The sequence below is a fragment of the Podarcis filfolensis genome (genome assembly GCF_964270895.1).
Source record: "Podarcis filfolensis genome assembly, chromosome: 2".
Taxonomy (NCBI): Eukaryota; Metazoa; Chordata; class Lepidosauria; order Squamata; family Lacertidae; genus Podarcis; species Podarcis filfolensis.
The window spans coordinates 72832124-72856249 of NC_139605.1; the positions used below are offsets into that span (position 1 = coordinate 72832124).

The window sequence follows — 24126 nt, forward strand, 5'->3', positions numbered from 1 at the left end:
TTGTGGCTGTGTGAGCAGGTGCTGGGCAGGCGATGGGAGCACCATTGGTAATACCATGCCAAGAGTTTGTTGGAGTCTGAAGCTGACCCTGACAACACGGCTGATGCCCTTTCCTCTGTTGCTATTTCTCCTTATCTACAGTATATTGAATAAACATGGGCATTACTCCAGAACTGCTCAAAGCAGTCATCAGCCAGGAAGATCAACTCACAAGTAACAGATCCATTTTAGGATTGCTGTATCTCTGCTGACAGTTTCCCCCTCCTCACACACCCAGTTCATTTAGAATACCTTTTCTTTGAGAGTCCACAGCCTTTGTTGTTGTTCAGCTTTTTATTGCTGTGCAGCTCTTGCTAGTACCTTTGCGGTACAGAAGGTGACTGATACCTTCACAAAATAAGTAAATAATGCCTGCAGCACAAAAGAGGAAATGTTAAGATTGCAGCTTCACAGCCCCACCTGTCAGCACAATCCTCCTCCTCCCAGCTACGGCGCCAGAGGAATGTGTCGATTGAAATTGCCAGAGTTCGATAATTGTGTGTGACTGAGTGTGTTTGTGTGGGTGCATTACGGGCAGGGTTGCAGACACAACCTTCCCTCTTCTGCAACGATTTCCTATTGACATTCAGTCTGCATTTCAGCAGATACTATGCCTGGCTAAAGCCACCTATTCCAGATTTCTCTGTCTAATCATTGGCAAGGACAAAGCCTTTTGAAAGTCAGTAACTGACTTTTCAATTTCATGGCCAGAGGTTGTCAAGACAGTTTAGGAAAACCTGCCAATTATTTCTCCTGGGCACACAGTTTTACTGCCGATGTGAGGCGCAGCAGTTCAAAAAGGTCTCCTTCCTTCTTAAAAATAAAATAAAATAAAGCACATCTTTTAACACGAAAGTTTCCTCCGTGCAGTTTCTGTGACTGAGCCCTTTTTATTTCCCAGATTCCCAGTAAAACGAACAAACCCAACACCATACTCTGGAGAAATGGCTTTGTTGTTGAGCCAGACACCAGTCCTGTCCATGGGAAATGATTACAGAAGGAAAGTCCCCAAAGGATCATTTTGCCTCAGCCACAAATGCCTTGCACAAGCAAGCAAGTCTCCTTCTTGTTCAGGACATCATTGATAAAAAAGACCTTCAGGCTTTCAAAGAACAGTGGTTAGCAGTGGGCCCAGGGCTGAGAGGAGTGATGCAACTCTCATTTCTAGAAGTTACATGGCATGCTCGCTCACCACTGCCACCAACACTTCTCCTTTTCATGGCTGGGAAACTTCTGCAGCCAATTCTAGCTGAGCCCATCTAGGGATGTTAGGATCTGTAAATTTTGGTTCTCTCCATTTCTCATTTTTCCAAACTTAAATTCATTTCTCCACATTTCTGCATTATTTTTTTTGAAAAATCACCAGTGGCTGACATATATCCCACTCCCAATTTAGTCCCCTAGTGCACGGCTGGAAGTTCAGGAAGGATTATTGTGGGGAAAGAAGTGCTACTTGCCAATTTCAGGGATTTGTTTATCTTTCTGTTGTGTGAACTGTGCCCTCAAGTCTCAGTTGAAGCCATGGATGCTTCTGTTTGGACTTCTAAAGGATTGGCACTGAGCTGGCACAGATGTGATGCAACCTGGGGAGGTCAAATGCACAGAATCAGCCTGCAGACTGCCCCCCATGCATGCCAACACAAACCCTTGTGCAAATATCACATTAGAAGGCCTAGTGTGGGACCCTTTGAAATGCCAAGTGAAAACTGGAGTTTAGTGTTCAGATCCCTTACCACCTAGGCCAACACTTGCATTCAGATCAGTCTTTTTCAGGGTATAGGTTTTATGCCTTTGAATGTGAGTATATCTCTTCCCCCGCCCCGCCCCCCCGCTGACAGATGGTGCTGGGTAGCTTGCACTGCTTCTCAGGGCAGCTGAATTTTAATCAGGCACCAAGGACTGTGCTTGCATGCAAAATTCTGCCTCCTGCCACCTGCTTCAGTAGTCAGAAGAGATGCTACTCCTGTACTTAATGTACACATTTGGGCTAATGGTCTATCAGCTACAATGACATCTAGTCATGGGAATAGATATACCTAAAAGTGACTCCCACAGCAGGAAAATGTGCTGGCATGGCAGTTGAAATTGCCACCAGGAAGCTGTGAGCTCATGCACTAAATTATCCACATGAGTAAGCTCTCATGTGGGAGGTTTATTTTGCATGTTTGATCTGGCCTATAGTAAATATCGGTGACAAGTCCAAGAAACCAATCACCCTTCTAGCTTTACCCTCTGTGACAGAGGAGAACCAGAATGTTTTGTGAACTTCAGGGACAGCACGCAACAGTCTGCTTGCTGCTTACAAAACGCTGTGAAACACCTGCAATTAAGAAACAACTCAAGAAAACCTTGTGCAGGCGGATGTTGCGAGCGATGGTGTCTGTGGTAATATTGATTAGGAAAACATCCATTCCTATGGCACAAGAGTTTAGTTCACATAAATTCCTTCCCCCTTTCTTCTACTACCTAAAGTCTTGACTCTGTCCACAAGAATGATGGATCAGTGCTCATAGGATTGAGGTGTCAAGCTTGCTCTTTTCCTTGGAACAAAACTCCAGTAGATCTCACAGTATCTGGAGGACCTGTTGATCTTGCGCATTACAACCAATAACTGAGGCCCAAAATTTTCAAGGACTTTGTTGGCTGAGAAGAAACCAACTCACTTTTCCAGTTGAGAATGGCCCATTGGGCAAATGGATGAGGCACTCTTCCACAAATCTCAGCCCACCTTCATATTCCTGCCTTCTTATTTTCATTGAGTCCAGGGAATGGCACTGCCTGTCATTTTACTACTCCTTAGTCTCAGTGTTGCACTTTGTGGAACTGAGAAGAGAGGAGAGTGAGTGGCAAAACTAGAATGTAATTGGCTCTGGCTCCTTCTACTGTGGGACGCAGGTGGTGCTGTGGGTTAAGCCACAGAGCCTAGGACTTGCCGATCAGAAGGTCAGCGGTTCGAATCCCCACGACTGGGTGAGCTCCCGTTGCTCGGTCCCTGATCCTGCCCACCTAGTAGTTCGAAAGCATGTCAAAGTGCAAGTAGATAAATAGGTACCACTCTGGTGGGAAGGTAAATGGCGTTTCCGTGTGCTGCTCTGATTTGCCAGAAGTGGCTTAGTCATGCTGGCCACATGACCCGGAAGCTGCACGCCGGCTCCCTCGGCCAATAAAGCAAGATGAGCGCTGCAACCCCAGAGTCGTTCGCGACTGGACCTAATGGTCAGGGGTCCTTTTACCTTTACCTTCTACTGTTGGCACCTCTGCCTTCCAACCAATCAGTCCCAAGGAGCACCAGCTACCACTGATTTTTCCAATCATTTCAGTGGGCTGCCAGGTAGCATTGTGTGCTTCAGTGCTAACATTGGAATCCAGACATCTGAATAGTGGGGGAGGTATACCCTTCTGTCTGAGGCACACCCGCCCTTCCCTGCAGGGCTTTTTCCCCTCCATCAACCATGTAAGATCCATGTTGGAAGTGTTCCTGTGTGTCAAGGGAGATGGAGAGCCATGGTTGCTGAGCTGTGCTGCTGCTGGCTGAGTGTTTGCATTTCACTCATCTTGTTCTTGCAAGGATTTATTCTCATAGATTAGTTGCCATGCAACAAGTGCACATTCACGTGACTCATAATCATCTGGGTATCCCCTGTGATAATTTGCGCATTATTATACATGCAAATTACCCAAAAAGGCAGTTAAAAGCAAGCTGGCTTTTGTGTTGCTGGGATTGAAATGTGGAGGTTCACAAGAGTACATCTCCCCAAATTGTAAAGCAGCCCTATTTACTGCTTACATGAGATCAAGGGCACAAGTCAGCGAAAGCAGGTGAATTTTACTACAGTATTTTTCAACCTTCTTCTCAAAGCTACCAATTCAGAGCAAGCCTGCTCTCCACACCGCCACCTTATTTAACAACTGTGAAGCCGCAGTACCCTCTCGTGGCCAGTTTACATATCACACTTAGGGCTCATCAGCACAGCTTTTTAGGCACAGGTATGTGTCTGAGTACTATTTTATTTTATTTTATTTTTGCCCAGCTTTCCACGGGAAAACCTGCTCTTTAATGCTGAATGAGAACAAACAGAGATCCAGGTTTTTCATGGATTGCCATTTGCTCCGATTAGGTTTTTTGCAGGGAAAGCGCTGGAGGGGGGGAAATACTCAGACAAGGAGTTTTAAAGTGCAGACCTCTACCTAGAAACATGGCACAAGTCTGCATGATCCCTGAGTGACAACTGCAGACATGGCAGACATGTTAATTTAGTTCTCCTCCAAGGAGATCAGAGGGTTAGCCCATTTTAACCTCACCTTAACCCTGTGAGATGATTCAGGCTGAGAGAGGCATCCATGGCTGCAACTCCCAGTTAGTCTGCATTTTATAGTGAAGCAGCCTGATTCAGGTAGCGCAGTGGTCAGGGGTGGAAAGATGCAGGCAGTAACTCATGTCTGAATGGCGTGGCAAAACTTTTAAAGAGTTGGTTCTAGTGGAGTGGAATTGGGGATCTGTTTCAGGCAGCATAATGTAGTGAGCAATGTCATCACACAGAAGCATTTAGGCTTTGCTGTGGGTACATTAGAAAATTATTTGGATGTAGATTAAGTGACTCTAAATGTTTTAGGTTGAGTTTAGGCATTAAGAAAATGGCTTTTAATTTGGAGAAGGGAGTTAGGAACATTTATGATATATACCCCACCTTTCTGCGAAATAACTTAGCTTGGTGTACATGGTGCCCTTTCCCACACTTTTATCCTTGTAAAAACAAAACAAAACTGTGAAGTAGGTTAAACTGATAGATAGTTACAGGCCCATCATCAGTCACTGAGCATAACAGCAGACTAAAAATTTGGACCCCTATTTCTCAGGTCCTAGTCCAACACTCCAACCACCACACCACCCTGGCTCAGCCTGCTGGTTCTACTTTCTACTTTTAACTATGGATCGCTATGACGACTCTCATTTTACATCCTCATGGAAAAGAGGACGTGTCCTGGGGGGAAAAGAGGACATATGGCAACCCTATGGGCAAGCGACTGACAACCAGAAAATCCTCCTGCTAAACGAGCAGCGCGGGCACATGAGGCCGGGGGTCGAGGAGGGAGTGCACAGCCCCGTCTTTTCTGGCCGCCCGAGGACTTGGGGGTCGCTCCCGTCTCTGCAACAATTGCAGCACGCAGGGCTGCTTTCCTTATCCCCGTTGCCCTTCCCATAGCTCATCCAGAACCCCACCCGCACTTGAATATTGGCGGAGCACGATGACTCCGCGCCAACCAATCCACAAATTTTGCAGGCTTTTGCAGCTGGGACAGCTGTCAGCGCGTCCCAACGGAGCCTGCCAGATGGCTATCGCGATAAAAGCCTCCTGGGAGTCTGCGCCCTCCTAGCCCAGAGAGAGGAGGCCTCTGATTCCCGGCATGCAGCGGGAAGGCATGATGCAAATGCTCCGCGACGGCAACGTCACCAACAGCTGCCACGGCGCGATCAGCAGAGGGTGCCGCGGCGGCGGCGGCGCCGTTGCCACCATCGCCCCTGCAGCAGCAGCACCTGGCGGGAGCGAGGGCGGCGGCGGCGCTGCTGCTGTTCCGGCGGCCCGTCGGGCGGCGCTGGGAGGGCCGGGCGGGGGGATGGCGGAGCCGGGCGGGGCGTCGTCCGGCACGGGCGGAGGCGGCGGGAGCTCGTCGGGGCCTGGAGCCACGGACCCGGCCTCGCTGCCCCCTGGCGACGCGCAGCTCATCGCCCTCATCGTGGGGCAGCTCAAGAGCCGCGGCCTCTTCGACGCCTTCCGCAGGGACTGCCTGGCCGACGTCGACACCAAAGTAAGCGCCCCTCCCCGTAGCAGCCGCGCGGAGGGTGTCTCTGCAGGATCGTAAGGGGAGGCCTTGGCTAAGGAGTTGCCAGGATTACAGGGACTTTTCTTTTTATTCCCTTCTTCTCCCTAGTCCCCACCCAGCCCCGTTATGGAGGAACTCGTCCCAGCCCACGGGGTCAGCTGCCAGGGGTGGCGAGAGTTGCAGTCGGCAGCATCAGGTCGCCCGGCTTCCCTGCCTCTTCGGCTGGGGTTGTGTGTAGGAGCCGACACACGAGTTCGCAGGAAAGCCATCTCATAGCCTGCACTGTATCCCCTCTAATCCAAACTCCCGGAGGTGGGGGAGCTTTGCTGGCTCTTGTGGTGTGGTCTATTCTGGGAAAGGTATACACAACCCTAGACAAAACATTTATTTTCCTTTGGTGGTCACATGGCTTGCACTCTTGTCTTTGTGTTTTGTGCAAGTCAGAGTACAAGATACACCCATGTTAACATTCTTATGGGGTCACAGAGGTTTTGGAGCATCTTTGTAGCTTGTCCTTCTCTTATAACTTCCTGTATATGTTTCCTGGGGGGGTGTGCTTTATTATTATTATTAGGAAACTCTCAAAAAGAATAAAATAAACCAAAATAAATACATTCCAGCCCATGTTACCACTGAAAGGACTATAACTTAGTGGTAGAACTAGAGCATCTGATTTGCAGGCAGAAGGTTTAATCCTTGGCATTTCCAGGTAGGGTTGGGAATGGTTCCTCTCTGAAACGCTGGAGAGCCATTGCCAATCAGTGTGGACAATACTGAGCTAAGTAGACCACTAGTCTCACTTGGCATAAGGCAGCCTTCTTTGAACATTGAGCAGACAAGCATCATATAGTGGTGTCCACATCAACAACATGGTTTTTTTCCTTCATGTTTTGGAAGTTAACCCCACAGCATTCAGTGGTCTACATGTAAATAGGCGTAAATGGTAGTCTTTCTAAGCCTTATAAAGGAGTAGGAGGAGGGTATGTTGGTCCTGTATTCCATCAAGATTTTCTGGGGGGTGCAGGTACATAGATATTGGCTGAATCTCATTGAACAGGGTATTTAGGTGTGTAACCCACAACAACTTAATTTTACCATGGCTTCGCATACACTGGTTGTAGTCTAACTGGAGTTTTATTCCAGGATTTGAATGACAGAGCTAGTTGATTATGGAAAAATCAGTTTAGGATATTCCAACTAAACATTAGGAAGGACTTTCTATCTATAAGAACTGTTTAACAGTTGAATGGACCAACTCAGGAGGTGTTGGAATCTTCTTCAACTCCAGCTGTAGTATACTTATTCTAAGGTGTGTGTGCTCATGTAATTTTTCACGGCTACGTTCATAATTTGGTTTTTCATAGGTAAAAACAAACTTGCTAAAGGCAAATGACGCCAATCCTGTTGAAATTTAATTGCAGGGTAAAGAAGTGTGTTTCAGTGTGGTGTCAGTGGTCTGTGTGGATTTTGAAAGAAATACTTCAGGATTGTATTGATTGATCTATTTTGTTTAGCCAGCCTACCAGAATTTGAGACAGAAAGTGGACAACTTTGTGTCTACCCACCTGGATAAGCAGGAGTGGAACCCAGCAATGAACAAAAACCAGTTGCGGAATGGCTTGAGGCAGAGCGTTATTCAGTAAGTAAAAGCTGCTAAAATATAAGGGACAATAATGAATGGTTTTTTAACTCATGAAGGTAACCTTCTACATTTGCACAAGACCCCTAAATTTTGATGGGATTGTCTAAGAAACACTTCTGGTAGATTGTGGCTCTCCATCCATTGAAATTACTCAAAATTTCATTGCTAATCAACACCATGTTTCTTCAGGAGTGTCACTTGTGGCTGTCTAATGGAGATCTGCACGCATCCACAGCTTTACGAGGGAAAGAACATCTGATGAACCTGCAGTCTTAGTTCTGTTTGCTTTTACCAACTTCCAGCATGAGATACAGTAGCATGATGAGCTTAATGTCACTGGGGTTGGGTGCTGTCCAACAGAGTGAAGTAGTGTTTTGCTCCTTGAACTATTGCTGTAGTGTAACCAATCCAGTTCACTAAACACAACGTGTTCTTTGCAAACACATTCTTCCCTAATTTTGTTGAATGCCAGGCTGGGTTAGCTGTATGTTCAATGTACATAATTTTAATTTTATATAATAAGCTGCTGTGTTCCTGACTGATAGTGATAGGATTCAAGAAATGGTTATTGAAATGTGCTTAGAATGAGAGCGGGAGGTGACTTGTAAGCTTTACGGAGTACTTCCATGAAGTTGCTTGGAAGTCAGTCCCATTGTATGCAGAGATGCTTTTTTCCATATATGTGTGCATAGGGTTGCAGCCTTAATTTATTAATTTGTATTATGGCAGATTAGTTATTTAGAAGACTTGTAGCTTGCCTTTTGGCTACAAGAGGCCGCATGGTGGCGTACAAAATAAGTTAAAAACAAATACAGATTTAAATCACAGTAATAGCACAATAAAATTAAAAAGAACTAAGTTAAAAACTAAAGCAGTACTGAAAATCAGCAGAATTCAAAGTTAAAATGATCCCCAGTGCCTGGTGAAATAAGGTAAAGGACTCCTGGATGGTCAGGGTCCAGTCAAAGGCAACTATGGGGTGTGGCACTCATCTCGCTTTTCAGGCCAAGGGAGTTGGCATTTGCACACAGACAGCTTTCCGGGTCATGTGGCCAGCATGACTAAATCGCTACTTGCACACAGAGGACCGTGACAGAAACCAAAGTGCACGGAAATGTCGTTTACTTTCCCGCCGCAGCAGTGCCTATCTACTTGTACTGGTGTGCTTTTGAACTGCTAGGTTGGCAGAAGCTGGGACTTCATACAATTATTGGAAAAACCCTTCCTGCCAACCTTCTGTACCTCTGAAGGCAAGGAGTGCAAGGTCTCTGACAGTCATAAAACAGCAGACAGACTCTGGTGGAAGATGGTCCTTTGAATTGCCTCGCCTCAAATTATTTAGGAATTTATTGGTAATCACCAGCACCTTAAATTGTTCCCGGAAAGAGATCAAAAGCCAGTGTCTTCCAGTAAGCTGGTTACTACCTTTTGTACTTGCTAAAGCTTCCAAACAATTTTTAAGGACCACCTCACATGAAATATGCTGCAAAAATCCAGCCTGCGTGTGGCCACATCTGCTGCTTCTTCAAAAAGGATGCAGCCAGCACACTAGTTGAATCAATGCAGAGACATGCAACAGCCAGATTCGCTTTAAACTGCACTTCCTTTAAAGGATCAGGTCCATAATCTAGGGGTGTTCCTTGATCTGGCACTGCTCCTGGATGCTTTGGTTGCTGCTGCACTCCTAGAGTACAGACTTTGGGGTGTTTTGCTGTTGTCGTGTTCAAGCAATGGTTCATTACCTCCATTGGATGAAAAAGAGAAAGCTGGGTGTTATATACATTTGGCAATATCATACGAAACTTCACCAGGAAGTGGTTTGACCATGACAATGCGATCGCTTGGACAACCCTTCCTGTGTTTTCAAACCATCCATTTCATCATCACCAAAGACTTAAGTTGAGAGTGTGCCTTGCTACATGTATCGATTGATGTCAAATTGAGGCAGCCCCATGGCTGCCATGAAAACCATGAAATCTAGAGGTGGTCTTGGCATGAATACTGGAGAAGCCTTCATTGGGGTGTGCAGTCAGAAGTAAATGAACATGGGCTGTAATAATTATGATGAAGCTTAAATGTAAAAATGACAGGGACCATTCACAAAACAATATTGCTAAAATACCTGCCATCTGGGCATTGAGTGTTGGCATTAAGCTGTGAGTGTTGTCCATAGTTGCAGACAGTGAACCTATAGGGTCGTACATAAGTCTGTCTCAGTGGCTGTATGACTCCATCAACATAGCTTACATGCTAGGTATTTCTCTTGTATGATAAGCTCATGGTAAGTTATTGTTGAAACATCCTGAGTTGCATTTATAAGCCATCTTCCTTGATGGAGGCATGTTCAGGTTAAAACCTCTAGTTCCATAATTTTCAATTGTGAAGTAGGACAGTGAGGGCTCATCCACAGGTCCAAGTGTTTTTGCTCTCCGCCCCACCCCCCACCCCCGGAAAACCTTTTATCACTAAATTGGAGCAAATGCCAGTATGGATAAAACACAATTGTCGTTTGCTCCAATTCAGCAGTAAACAGTGGATTTCCCCAGGGCAAAGCAGCAGGGTAGCAGGTGGGGGTGAGCCTTGAGACAGTGGTTACTATGAGAGCTTTCCCCAGGCCATCTTGTCGTCAGATTCATGTGCCTCTGAAGTGGTTCAGCCATGGAGCAGAAGTTGCTTATGCATTGTGCTCCATCGATTCTGTAACAGGTTGTTTTGCTGCAAGCAGTCAATGGCGGGGAGACATGCTAAGCTCGTCATGTCCTGGTTGACTTCCTTGCTCAGTTTTTGTATGGTTTTGAAACATGTTGTGTACACCACCAGCTGAGTTCTCTTTTGTTTGCCTTCATTAATTCTGGGGATGCACAAATGCAGACACTTCCAGACAGCCTGTTTAAATGTACAAATTTGGTTGTTACCCCATTTCTAGTGCAGTTAGCACATCACTTTTCTCACTGGAAAAAGTCCGGTAAGAAAAGTGATCGGAAATGTGGCTAGAAATTGTGGGACAACAACCCCTAGCTGGCAGTGCCATATAATCTCCGCACAAACATGAACGTTCAATAAACTGGTGTTGTATAACCTCCGCAAGTTTTGTATGACTATATTGGCATGAATGCTTTTCCAGCAGCCAGCCTGGAAGCTCCTTGTGTCTCCATCTGCTACTCTAAGTACCCAGGGGGCCCTGCGATGAGAGTATTGCTGCAGCTGTAGAGGGCCTGCCCACCAGGCTGGCAGCACAGCAGCACCAACCTGTATTGCACGTAGCTGCCATTTTTAGTACGTGGCACAGTGCACAAGCTGCAGGAGCTGGAAGAGCGTTGGAACAATCTGACCCTGGAATTTGTGCCAGGCCAGGCATGCCCTTCATGGAGACCAAGTGTCAGAGACTTCAGATCTTCTTAAGAGCCCACGTAGACTCAAAACAATATTGGCTGTTTGGGTGTGTTTTTTCTACCCAGGCAGCTGCTTCCCAACGGCTGTGCAGTGTCTCTGTGTTTGCCTCCCCTGGCCTGTTGCAGACATGACTTAACCCCACCAGACAGCCCATGCCCTGCTCTTTTTATCCAGCACAGCCTTGAAGTAATAAGTCGCTTTTTGGTTGCTGACACTGTTCCCAGAAAAGCTCTTTGTCTTATGTTGCTTGTGTTTATTTTTGTTTGTCTTGTAAAAAGTGCCGGTGTGTCTAGACTGGCAGATGTGGGGAGCAGCTGATCGTGGCAGGTCCTGGGGTGAAGGCCGCCTTTCTGCTTTTTCGTCATAAGTGCACTAGCCAAAAAGATCACCTCCCCTCATATCCCGCCTATCTCCTCCAGTGTGATGTTTTTTCCTCTTGTTGATGCCAAGTCAGGTTTTATTTGCTGCTTTGTGTGCCATGGACACCCTGCAGTGGCTCCCACCCAGTATACATTTTTTTAAAGCAGTTGGGTGAGCAGATGTCTGCTGCAGGTTCTGCTGGGGCCCTCAAAGGCAGCTGGTTCAAACCTCTTGGTTTTCTTTTCACCGGGTAGAATGCCTGTCTAGTGATACAGGAGCTACCAAAAGAGCCATAGTTCACACCATGTTAATGCTAATTGCAGCTGACATGACGGCTGTGGAGGGCTCCAGTGGGGGAAGAAGGGAAGCTTTCTGGAGGAGCTGAATGACTCCTTTGTCTCTGCCCCAGGTCGGGGATGCTGGAAGCTGGAGTGGACAGAATTATTTCTCAGGTGGTGGATCCAAAACTAAACCACATCTTCAGGCCGCAGATAGAGAAGGCAATTCATGATTTCCTGGCTGCACAGAAGAAAGAGGACTCGGTGCCAGCTCCTCCCCCGGAGCCGGAGAGTCAGGATCCTTCCCCTCCATCTCAAGATGCCTCGTAAGGTCTGGTATTGCTGCTTTTCTCCCTTCCCCCTCTGCATGCACTTGCAGCCCTTTTGTGTCATCACTCATGTGACGAATGTCAATGGCACTAGCTAAAAGGCCAGAACATGCTGGGCTAGTGCCAGAATTGCTGCGAGAGGAAAGAACAAGCTGTGATCTTTCAAGATCACAAGCCTCCTTAACGGAATATGATTAGAAACTTCACTTTATTCTTCTTGGCTTCTTTTCTTTTTAGCAGCAATGCACCTTCAAATAGGCTATGGACCTACTTGGATTACTGAGGAACTGCTTGGGCACAGAAGAGTAAAAGATATGCATGAGGAAGATGCTATCTGGAAGATCTGGGAGCAGAGGCTGGCTCTAATGAGAGTCCATTAATTCTGTGGACCAAGCAGTTCTTGGAAAATGGGGAGAGCTACTTTAGTTTATTTGCAGAGGCATCCTGCTTTGGTTGATTTAAAGTGCAATCTTATGGATGTAAAGCTACAGGCCAGGCAAGCTGTCTGAATAATAAAAATTGCTAGTGGCGTTCTTCTATCCCAAGATGCCATACTTGGCACTACAAAACTCAACATTCTGCATCAAGAAGTAAACAGCTTTGAGGGTCAAGCAGTACATAAATTTTATAAAATAAATTAAGTGATGGATTCTGCTAGGGATCATAATTTTTATTGCTTTGTATCCTCTCCTGGTCACATAAGCGTTCTGAGGTTGTACCATCTTATCCTCTAGGTCTGCCTCCCACAGCCTGTTGCTGTCCAGATGTTTTCGGCTATAATTCCCATCAGCCCTAGCCAGTGATCAGGGATGACTGGAGTTGCTGTAAATCAACTTCTGGAGGGCACCAGGTTGCAGAAGGCTATTATAGCGTGCATGACCTCTGCAGAAGCCAAATGGCCATGGAAGAAATGGATCGGGCAGTTTGCCATCTCTTGTTAATAGCAGCCTACCAGCAGATGTCCTCTGTTCATCAGATCTGACTTGCCCTTCTGTAGATGGGTTGACTGTGAGTGGACAGGTGGACAGGCACAGGTCCTGGCACTCTTCAATGCAGAGGAGATGGACTAGTGTGCAGAGGTCCAGAAGTGGAGAGAGACGGGAAAGGGCTGGTCTCTGACATCATGCTTTATGTGCCTCCAAAGTCTAGTGCAAGGTCTGACCCTCTTCTGGGCTCAAAAGAAGGGTGGAGATTCTCCCTGACATCATACTGTGCATTGGAGGTGCTCTGAAGCTGCCATCTTTGCTGTTTTCAAGCCTCTCATTACTTCCCACAGTGTTGGGGATGGGATCCTGCCCCTCACTGATAACCACAGCTTCTGGCTTTGGAGAGACTATATCTGTGGTTCTCTGCCCTTGTGCCAGTGCTGAAATTATGTCTTATTGCCACTGCATGCTGGTGCACAGGATCAAGCTGAAGACAAACTGTGCAACCAGGTTTAAGGTGGATTCAAGGCCCTTTTTGTTTTTCCACTACTAAACTTAAATCATGCAACTTTGTGGTATTTGGTGGCTTCAGTTTTTGTATGCTCACATGAAACTCCCAACTAAAACTTTAAATCCCAAAAAGGTAGCCGTCTCAAAATTGGTGCAAGTAACTTTATAATTAACCAGCAACTGTCTTTTAACTTTACATTAAGCACTAATTGTTGTCTATTCCTTTTGCAGAGCATTTCTGACGTTAAAGCGGCTGCAGTTGCAGAACCCAGACTGAATCTGGCAGTGGGCTACATACATATCTGCAGGAATACAGTTTATCAACCGTGGCTGAAGGGAGGTTTTGGCAAAAGTCATGTGGTTTCTACGTAGTGCAGAGGGATTGGTTAAATGTTGAAAATGTATTGCTATGGGCAGAAGTAGCATGTGTCTTCACTAATTCTGTATTTGGGGGATTCTTGCTACCTTTGTGGAAGCAGTAGGGTGAAAAATGGTTCTGGTGTGATATTAGTGAAATTGACGGTGGTTGGGATGTAGCAATAGGAATAAGGGGGTTTGGGGTATGCTTGGTTTCCTGGGAGGCTACAGTCTTTCTAGAGGGGTTTGGACAAGGGAGCGTTCAATGTACGAGCATGAAGCTGATCATTTACCAGCAAAGGATCACAGAGTACTAGATGCTTACTTAAATTCAGTAATAACTCACAGTGCCCACCTACCTCTGACACAACTGTATAAATGGTCCATTGTTGGCTTTCTGGGTATATCTAGGGGCAAGCAATCAAGCCTCTGTCAAATTTCTGGAAGTGGTATGCACCATGTCTTGCAGCTCGGCTCTTTGGCCAGGCTGATCAAGAAAGTGTGTCAAAGTGAGTGTGGAGCAAGAGACTTCTTTTGTGAGCCTTTCAACCGAGGGAATGTTCTCTTGCCTGTGATATTCTTCAGGTGCCTGTTAGAAGCTGCTTAGAGGGTTGCATAAGCTCTCAAGTAGGCATTTGTGCTCAAGTATTTGACTAGCAAATATCCAGAATTTTTTTATAATAAAATACTAGAAAAGCCTAGTTGTGTGAGAGATTTTCTTTCGATACAGTTCTTCTCATACCCAGGAGGTGATGTGCCAACACAGTGGTCTCCACTGAAAGATAATTGTCCACCTTGAATTTCTTCAGTGTCTATCAGGTTGCAAAGCTTTTTTAAAAAAAATTAACTTCTCGACATTTGAATTACTATTAACATCACATTGTGTTTCCTTATAGCAGTCCCTTCACTGTGACTAGAACATAGTACTCTCTATAGAAAGCAGCGCATGAATATTTCTAATATTCACAGAACAATCCAAAGCCTGGCTGGGGAGCAGTTAGGCAGAGCTGAGCAGTGGATCAGCAACCACATCTGAAGCTCTGCCACTTGTACCAGCCAAAGTGGGCAATTTTGTTAGTGATTTTTGCTGCACCAGCTCCAAGGTTGAAATGAGAGACCCCATTTGAGCCCCCTCTCAAGGGAGATGGAGCAGCTTTGCCTCCTTGGCTGACTGGTCCGCCTCTTTCCTTATAATGATTTAAGTCAAGGACCTACACTTGCTACCTCAGCTGCCTGCATTTTTCAGGGGGCACAGCAGTGGCCTCTGCAGTGGGGGGGGGGGGGCGCTGCTGGCAGAGCATCCAGCAGCCCAGGTCTCAGGGTTTAGGATTGCTCTGTAAGGAAGCAAGTGATAGGAGAACGCACAGAGGTGTTATTTAAGGGTGGGTTTTTTTAACATTTTAAGAGGCTGCAAGCTTTGGAAATATTAAATGTAAGAGTCAGTAGGGGAAACTTCCTGACACTAATACAAAGGAATGTGTTAGCTTCAAGCAATTTTTTTGCACAGTGTATTTATTTATTGTGTTCTGAACTGTTTTGAACTTTGTTAATTATTGTAACTCACCGTGGGATCTTAGGGTGAAGAAAGGTAATAAATCAAAATAATAATAATAGTAATAATAATAATAATAATCAGCAGCTTTGGGAGATGGCTACCGCTTTTGAGTTGTAACAGAAACTCTTGTGTATCTGCCTAGAAAACAGTTGACACCAACAGAGTTTCTGTCGAGACGTGTCTTTGCCCATGCACCTGAAGTTTGTGCACCTAGTGCCAAATGATGACATGAAGGATCATCTCATTCCCTTATATATCCAGTCGATCACTGTGCTTCGTAGGCGAGGGCATCCTGCAGATACTGTCTTACCAGGAGGTCCAAGATTGGGATTGGACCTATCCTTTAGAATTTCCTCCTGTTAAATATTAGACAGGCGCCTTTTCTATTGTTTTTCCCCAGCACCTACTGAAGACCTTCCTCTTTTAAGTAGAGGGCTTTCCCAATCTGCATGTGTTGAAATTGTTTTTAAAATGTTTTAATTGTTTGGTGGCTTGTGTATTTGCTGTCCTGGGCTGCTTTGGGAGGACGATGAGAGACAAATTTAATTACTGAAATATAAATCCAATAAATAGTGGCAAAAGGTAGAACAGGAGGAATTCTCAATTGCTTTAACAATAGAAGTAACAAAATGGCCCCCTGCCCAAATTATATTGCTGAAATGAAAGTATGAAAGCTTGGTCTGACCAGGAGTAGATTTGTGTGTGGAAGGACTGTGAGCCCTGCTCAGTTCTGGCACTCCTGGGCTTGGAATTCTTTAATTCTAAGTTTGTGCCTTTTATACCAGGTTCTATTTGGTGGGTTTCAGGGTTCTAGGTCTGTTTTTGACGATGTTATACTAGAGTAAGTATTTGTAAAGTGATATTCTAATTTTGGTAGAAGGCTTTGGATTCAGTTAGAGTAGAAGTGTATACGTCTGTTTTTGATTTGGATTTCATCTCAAAGGTAGGGTATTTTTAGAAATGGGGATGGGGGTTGGTTTATAAAAGTGCAAGTTGCTGTATCAGAAGCATAATGCACCTGCACTAGATTTGTAAAAGATATTCATCCACTTCATCCTTTCTTATCCACGCTTTCTTTATGCCAGCCTCAAATCTCTGCTTCAGCAACCTTGAATTGAAAACTGGGGAGAAGGGAGTACTTCTTGACTCACGTGAGCCATGTGAAAGTACTGGTTGCCCTTAGCCAATTTTTTGGCAGGTTACAAAGTGTCCCAGTCATTTGCCAATCCCTTTCACTGACCTGTGCAGCCTGGCCCCTGTGGCTGAATATAATATCCAGTCCACGGACCTGGCTTCTCCCAAGCCTATTTCCCCTCTCCCCTGCCCATATATGACCATTATTTAATCTTGTTTCCCCTCCTTGTCCTTTCATAGCAAGGTCCTTCACCTTGTGGGAATCCTGCAGAGTCTTGGACTATTCTAGCAGAGTAGCTCCTGGCAGCAGGCAGCTTCCTGTGCCATTTTTTGCTTTCTTGGTTTCTCTCACTAGCATGGTATGGGAAATGCTTGCAAAGAGATGGAGTGCAAATGCTCAGCTTTCACAGGAGCCTGATGACACCTTGGCTTCACACTTGGGACTTCCTTTTGTCCATCCCAGCATACGCAGGAAGCAATGCTGTTGAAAGGCTATACATGGCTTAAGAGGAGGGAGAAGACTTGGAGGAAGGTCATAAGAACATTGCAAGTTGCCTTGTCCTGAGTCAGAGCACTCGCTTGTCTAGCTTGGAATTGCCTGTGCTAGGCATGGGGAACATGTGGCCCTCCTCCAACTTCCAGCAGTGCCTGCTGGCATGGGCAGTGGTCAGGGATGATGAGAGTTATAGTTCCAACATCCAGAGGACCATGTGTTCCTTAGCCCTGGTCTACACTGAATTTACAGTGGCTCTCCAGGGTTTCAGACAGGTGTCTTTTTCCAGCTTTATGTGGAGATGTTCTATGAATCATTGGTTATTTACTTTGGCTCTTAAGGGGCAAAATGCAATCATCTAAAAATTCTGACACCACCTTGCATTGCCTCTGAGGAACTAAGCAAATAAAGGCACCCAGTGTTGATGAGAAGTCACCAAAGAAGCTGTCTTGCATTTAACTAATGAATGCAGATCAGGTTTCCTTAATCTTTATTCCATGCTGCTAGTCAAAAGAGCAGAATTGGGGAGCTGGTTGTGCATGATCTTTTATCAGACCCTGGATTTCTACGGCATAGAGGAGGAATAAGTTAGAACTTATGTATTCCAAGGCCCTTGTGTAGATGGTGGTGAAGGGTTTAATAGCGTTGTAAATCTGGCTGTTGGCTGAAGTCTGTCCCTAAAAGCAGCATCACACTTCACACAGTGAGCATTTCTGCATTCCCACCCGTGTTAATTAATGGGGGTTAAATTTGGAAGGACATGCATACTTCTTTTAAACACTTGAGAGCACATTTCCAGGAAACCTGGACACACATTATTAGCAGCTAAGCTAAACTGCACCAATATGGTATCTTCTACTAGGCACAGTCATGCTGTCTTTTGAGTTGAGTCTCAGCTACCTATCTTTGTTAAGAGTCATTCTTACCCAAATTGCCCTTGGCTTAGACAATCTAGAGGAGTTTATTCTGTTCAGTTGATGCCACGTTTTCCATCCTTCTACCCTGTCCTGTCGTATTTTGAGATGGTAAGTGCTTGGGTGAGGACATCCTAGAGGTGAAATGACTAGAAGTGGTAGGCCCAAGTGATGCTGGGTAGAAGAAAAGGAGACCCCTTTTCATGGTTTCTGAGAGATTTGAAAGAGTAGACCAGCCAATGAGAAGAGAGGAAGGCAGACTCCCAATTCTTCTGACATGTTACCATTCGAAAGAATCATCCTGCGTGAGTATACCTGCCTAACAGTTTAAGAAAGTAATCCTAGTCCTACACATGTTTAGAAATAAGCCATTTTAGGTGCTGGGGCTTGCTACCAAATCAGTGTGCATGCTAAGACTGCAATCCTAACTGCATTTAATTGAAAGTACCATTGAATTTGATTTATTGGAAAAGCAAATGTGCTTAAGAATGCAGTGCAAAGCCAAAAAGTAATGGGCCCACTCTGTCTGGCCTTTAGCCCCCACTGAAGCATCTTGGAAAAGTTGCTGACTTTCTTCTGTCTCCTTGGAAAACATCCCTAATTATTCCACAATGAAAAACATGATGCAATTTAATATTTTAACATCTAAATATTTAACATTGACAGTGGAAGCCTGTTTTACAGCCATCCAAGTGGATTGCCTAGGGCAACAGTGAAGGACATTTAGAGCAGCCGGTTTTATTTATCTGTGTCATTTGTATACCACCCAGCTAATGTCCTCTGAGTGGTTAACAATAAGTTAAAAACCACAAAAACAAACAAGAGTCCCTAAAATTAATAAAATCACCCGTGCTAAAAAACTGAATACATAAATTAAACCACCACCAGCAAACTTACACAGCACAGCTAAGTATTGGAGATCTTAAAGTACCTGGGGAAATAAAAAGGTTTCATGTCATACCAAAAAACCAGGGGAGCTTCTCTGTGGACGATGTTTCATAATCAGGGCACCCCCACCAAAAATGCCCTTTCTCTTGTAGCCACCAGTCATACCTCAATGGAGGGCACTGAGAAGAGCCTCTGAAGATTTAGGGCCCAGATAGGTAAGTTTACAGCATCTGAATTTCTTTCTGTATAAAGGCTGAACCCCCACAGCTGCCATGGCAGCCATTTTGTGGCTATGCCCTCAACGCTTTTTCAAATTTCCAAATATTGGGTCAAAAAGATTGGGAACCCCTGATACAAGTTGATCTATTGACAACAGCTGAAATATTTAGGCGGTCTCGTGGGTGACATGATTGTCACTTTTTCCAGCATTCCTGGGAGCAAAGTGCTTAGGTGTGTTTTGTGGCACCCAGGGACAAAGGAGACACAAAATGGATGAAGCTTGGGTCTTAAACTAGATGTATTCTTGGGTAACATGAAATACTTGGAGATGATGATGATGATTGTTATTATTATCCTTGAAGTCCCCCCCCCCCCCCAGATTTCCAAGGTTGTGAATCTTGTAACCTTAAAGGCATCCTCCATGACCACAGGCCTTCTTATAGGAGCATCCTTTCATATTCTTAGTGACTTCTTGGAAATCTGGATAGAAGGCTTTCAAGGACTCTTTGTTTTAGTGTGCTTTGTTGTTGGCATCTGTCTGTCTCAAAAGACAATGGAGTGCACTTCCGGGAGTGAAGTCAAACTGCTGTATTAGCAGCACTGAAGGGACCTCCCCAGGGCACAAGCCTGGGCAATGTGTATGGAGGGCCTGGGCTGCCCAGATATCAAGACCCCTCTCTCGGCCTCCCTGATGTGGTCCAAAGGAAAGCAGAGCCATACATTTGGCAGGAGCTTGGCTTGCCAGAAAGAAGTATTCAAGGCACCATCCAAGCATCTTAGGGAGTCCACTCTGGATTTGTGTAGGGTTTACTCCTTAGCTTTTCTCTTTTTTTGTCCTGAAGATATCCCAAAAGGCAGAGAAGGTTTAGGATCGAAGTTTTCCTTCTAGGTGGGCTACTTTCCCAGTTGACAAGCCCCATCCGCCCCTCACTTCCCTCTACAGCAAGTGCAGAAATGGCCGCCTTGACCATTGGATCCACTCTTGGTTTTGTCCACCAGAGCCTGTCTTCTCATGCAGGGGAAGTCCCTAACTCACCAAGGGTTTGAGACCCATTGGCTACCCTCTCCTGGTTTGGCTGGCCAGTTGAAGCCATTCTCAGGGTGTGGCTGCTATTGCATACTGACAGCTTCTAGGAACCTCAAGTGAGAGCTGAGTGCAGGGTGGGGACCAAAGGTGTACAGACTACCCCAGAAGGAGCATGATGTGTCTCCCACCAGAGGTACTACCCCTCCCCTAACACTCCATGCACCCCAGTGTTCTTTAAATGCTTAACATTAACTGCACTTCACAAAATACCGCTGCACTGAACCTGTATTTGTCATGGTACTCTTAGCTGGCTGTCATGCCAAGTGAACTCTAGCTCCGTAAACTAAGCATACTCACATGGAAGTAAGTCTCATTGATTATTTTTTTTCAGTTGGACTTGTAAGTGTGCTTAGAATGACAGTTTACATGATATTTCTGGAGCAAGAGCCATGTATACAAAGTAAGTGGAGCCATCACACAGAGAAGGTCATTGAGTTGGCAGTTTTACATGCGTCTCTGATGTTCTCTTGGGTTTTTCTCTTTTCAGCGCAGCTCAGGAGTGGGAAGGGTTTCTGTTCCCCCTCCCCCCCCCCCCGGTATTTCCTGGGCAGCTGGTGAATCGGCCATTTATCTTGTCTGTCTGGCTTTTAGCAATGGCCTAAATTAAATAGGACAAGCCATGTGAGCACTGCGGCTTGTCTGCAAAGATGAACGAGTCTTATCAAAGGTGTAATTTAAGAGGTAATTGGTTGCTTTCCTTGGAAAAGGTGCCTGAGGAGCAGACAGATAATATTTATGGGTTGTGGCTCACAAGATCAAGTAGGCCTTTTTCTTCCTAGAATATTTCTTAGGTTCCAATTGAAATGGTTCCTGTTTCTTTGAGCGGTCATTTAATACCTTGAATGTGCTCACTTGGAAGAGCGTGCTAATAGGCCTCAGGAAGTTGCTGCATTTTTTCATCGGATACATTTATAATGTGAAAGGGCTTAAAGGATTTTCTGCCGTCTCAGCTTTCTCCTATCCTGGCGTATGTATTAACCTGCCGAGTCACAGCAGACCAGCTGTGGATTTATTTATTTATTTATTTATTGGCAGAAGCTCAGGCAGTGGTTGGGAATTGCATTTCCAAAAACCCACATAATTCTTTCAGTGGGTTCCATCTATATTCACAGACTGGCTGATTGCAAGGTCATAGATCTTGCTAAAAAAATCTCTCAGTACATCAAATGGAAAATTTAACCTCCTTGAAGGATGCCTTTTTTTTTATTTCTTTCTCATTCATACTTTAAGGAAATCTTTTGTCCTTCCCTTTATATTTTAAGTGTGACAAATGATGCTAATGTGTATTTGAAGCTACAGGAATGCAAAATTTATAATGTTTATGAAGTTCATCGACGTTCTCCTGGTACCTCCCATTTGCAGGCTTTAATATTTTTCTTTTGGGGGATAAATAGTCTGAGAGATGCCCTGTTCCTCAGGCTGTGGAGATATTCTCTGGTCCAAGTGGGTGACAGACTACCCCAAACATTCAGGTATTTAACTATTTGGATAGGTGGGGTGCAGAGTTCTTGGGTTGTTTCTCACACAAAAATTTATTGCCCTCCTCTGTACTGCAAGGATTTGGAGAACCTTCCTGAAGGCCACATGGAGACAATTACATCAAGTGGCAGTACCTGAAGAAAGGTAGATTGGCACTCCTAATGCCCCCCTTGCTTGCTTGCCACCAACCAACTACTGCAGCTGCCTCAGAGTGAGGCAATTCTAAGCATGGTGACTCATGAGAGCAGCTCACTTACCACTGCTTTTGCTCATAGCTTGTAGAAATTCTGGTTAAAGTTATTTTTAAATTGGGTTAAAAAAAGTTTAAAATACAATTTCTAGCTACTGTGACAAAAGAGCAGCAGTGCTCTGTTCACCTTACCTGCAAGGCCTTGCTAAGGGAGAGTGAGGCCTGAAGGCCACAAATGCTGTCCTCATTAATGGGGCAGCAAAACAATAATGAGTGGGGAGAGGAGGAGAAGTAGGTGGAAGAGGCATTTCATAGCTAAAGCAAAAAGTCAAAATGACTATCCTCTCCTATTATGTTTTCTCATGCACAATACATGAGTTAGAAGCAGGGAAACGGCACCTTATCTGGAATCTGCTACCTCAGGCAATTGTTTCAGGGTAAGAATGACCCTGTAACAGGGCAGGTTATTGTACACTTGACTGGAATTAACACTGGTGCAGAGGGCTAAGAATAGAAAGGAGCTGGTATCTTTTGTCCTTATTAAAAGGAGAACATGTGCTGACTCAGCGGCAACACCGGCTCAGCTGCTGGGATGCACATTCTGACACCCCACAGTGGGTCACACTTTGGTCAAGGATGTCACAGTGATAGCTAGTGGGTTATGCTAATCAACTTTCTCCAGCTGGCTCTCTTGGCAAAAGCACAGCCTTCAGAAATGAGTCAGCTGGAAGTCAAGCATCGGACCCACATTTCTGTGGCTTTGTTGCTGAGTTGTGGATACAGAAGCTGGTACTTTTTATGATGCACAGAAACTGGTATTTTTTTTTTATGATGCTCATCTCCTAGGACTCCCCTCCCCCCCAAAAAAACCTATCTTCAATTAAACCAAGATTACCTTTTCCCTGAAGGGTATTTGGGGTTGTCTACTGCAGTGGTGCAGCTCCATGCCGTTGGTTGTGGATATCTGAATGCAGTGGGCAACTTGAAGAAGTAGCCAGAGTAATTATTTGAAAATCTAGAACAAGGTTGTAATGGGTGGGGGAAGCTGAAGGGTCTTTTAAAAAAATGCAGGCATAGGAAGGAAGGACACATTTGAGGGTGTACTCAAAGTATTCGTACACGATGGTTGACTGCAAATAGTATCAGACAGTTTATATAGTAGTTGGAGTAATATGTAGGCCATTCATGTAGACTGAGCAAGGGGATTGGGGGTCTCTTTGGTTGCTGTAAAACGCAGGATCTGCTTTAATAAATATAATGGGAGGAATTCAGCGTTGTGCTAAGATGATTGTTCCATCAGGGCAAGCATCTCCTTCCTCCGCCACACTGTTCCAGAGATTCTCATTTTGATAGGACTACTGATAGGGCGGGGTACAAATAAAATTTATTATTATTATTATTATTATTATTATTATTATTATTATTATTATTATTATTTGAACTAGATCACTGTCAATGGCCCCTTCCAGCTCTACCATTCTCCGGTTCTATTCTTTATGGGACCATTGTTCCTCTTCTTTTTCCATATGCAAGAGGTGCTAGCCCTGTTCAGAAATCAGGCTAATGCATGAATGGGAAGCTGTGCTAAGTGGCCACCAACATCACCCCAGTGTCCTAAAGTGCAGTGTGAACTGCTGCATGAAGGGTGCCTTCACATATGAACAGCTGTATACATGAAGGCTGCTAAGTGATGGGTTAGTTGATGCACATGATGGGGCCTGCATACGCAGACTGCCTCCACTGCAGGGCTAGTCTGCACAATGTGCAATGTCAGTGCGGCTACCTGCTGAAGCGCCATTCTGCACCCATGCATTGGGACTCCTGTGTGAACATAACATCTTGGTAGGGCTATTGTTTCTTTGAGATAATAGCATGTTTTTATGTTTGGGTATAGAGGCAGCTGTTAAGTGATTTCTTCCTTACTGATAGATACTTCAAGCTTTGCTTGTGGGACTTTCTCCTCACTGTGATAATCCATCTTGTCATTTCCCCCTTTCTAAAACAAAAACTGCTACTCTGGTGAAATCCTTGTCTGATTGTGAAGCCTAAAGAATAGTTGTAGTCATGAGCAGCTGTACTGCAACCAGCCATAAGAGGGAGATAAGATATCACTTGATTTTTCCTTCCTCCATCTTGTACCATACCTGGCTTCATTTAAGTAGCTGACATGTACTGTTGTAGTAGCATTATTAAGGGAACATGCATTGAGCATGATTAACTTTAAACACTGAACGTGCTGTGGTAAATTAGCCAAATTTCATCGGTGGACAACCTGTGGCCCTGACCTCCATTTTCTAATGCCTTCTGAAGCTGCCCCCATCCTTCCATCCCATCAGAGTTCCTTCTTCCCTGTGGGCTTCTGCTTTACTTCTCCTGGTTTTTAAAAAGTACAGTTCATGTCATTTCAGGACAATCGGTAATCTTTTTATTCCATGATAATTCATTTAGAAACATACTTTCCTGGTTATACGGCATGGGGAATCTCCCTCAATCTTCAGTTATACCAGTTA

General features: G+C 45.0%; 1 protein-coding gene across 1 annotated transcript; it reads left to right on the forward strand.

Moving 5' to 3' along the window:
- Window positions 1–5430: 5430 nt before the first annotated feature.
- On the forward strand, window positions 5431–14358 carry BOD1 (biorientation of chromosomes in cell division 1). Its single transcript, XM_083594235.1, has 4 exons — window positions 5431–5847; window positions 7377–7501; window positions 11667–11866; window positions 13532–14358. Exons 1-3 carry the CDS (start codon window positions 5446–5448, stop codon window positions 11863–11865), a joined length of 726 nt encoding a protein of 241 aa, XP_083450361.1. The 5' UTR covers window positions 5431–5445; the 3' UTR covers window position 11866; window positions 13532–14358.
- Window positions 14359–24126: the final 9768 nt, after the last annotated feature.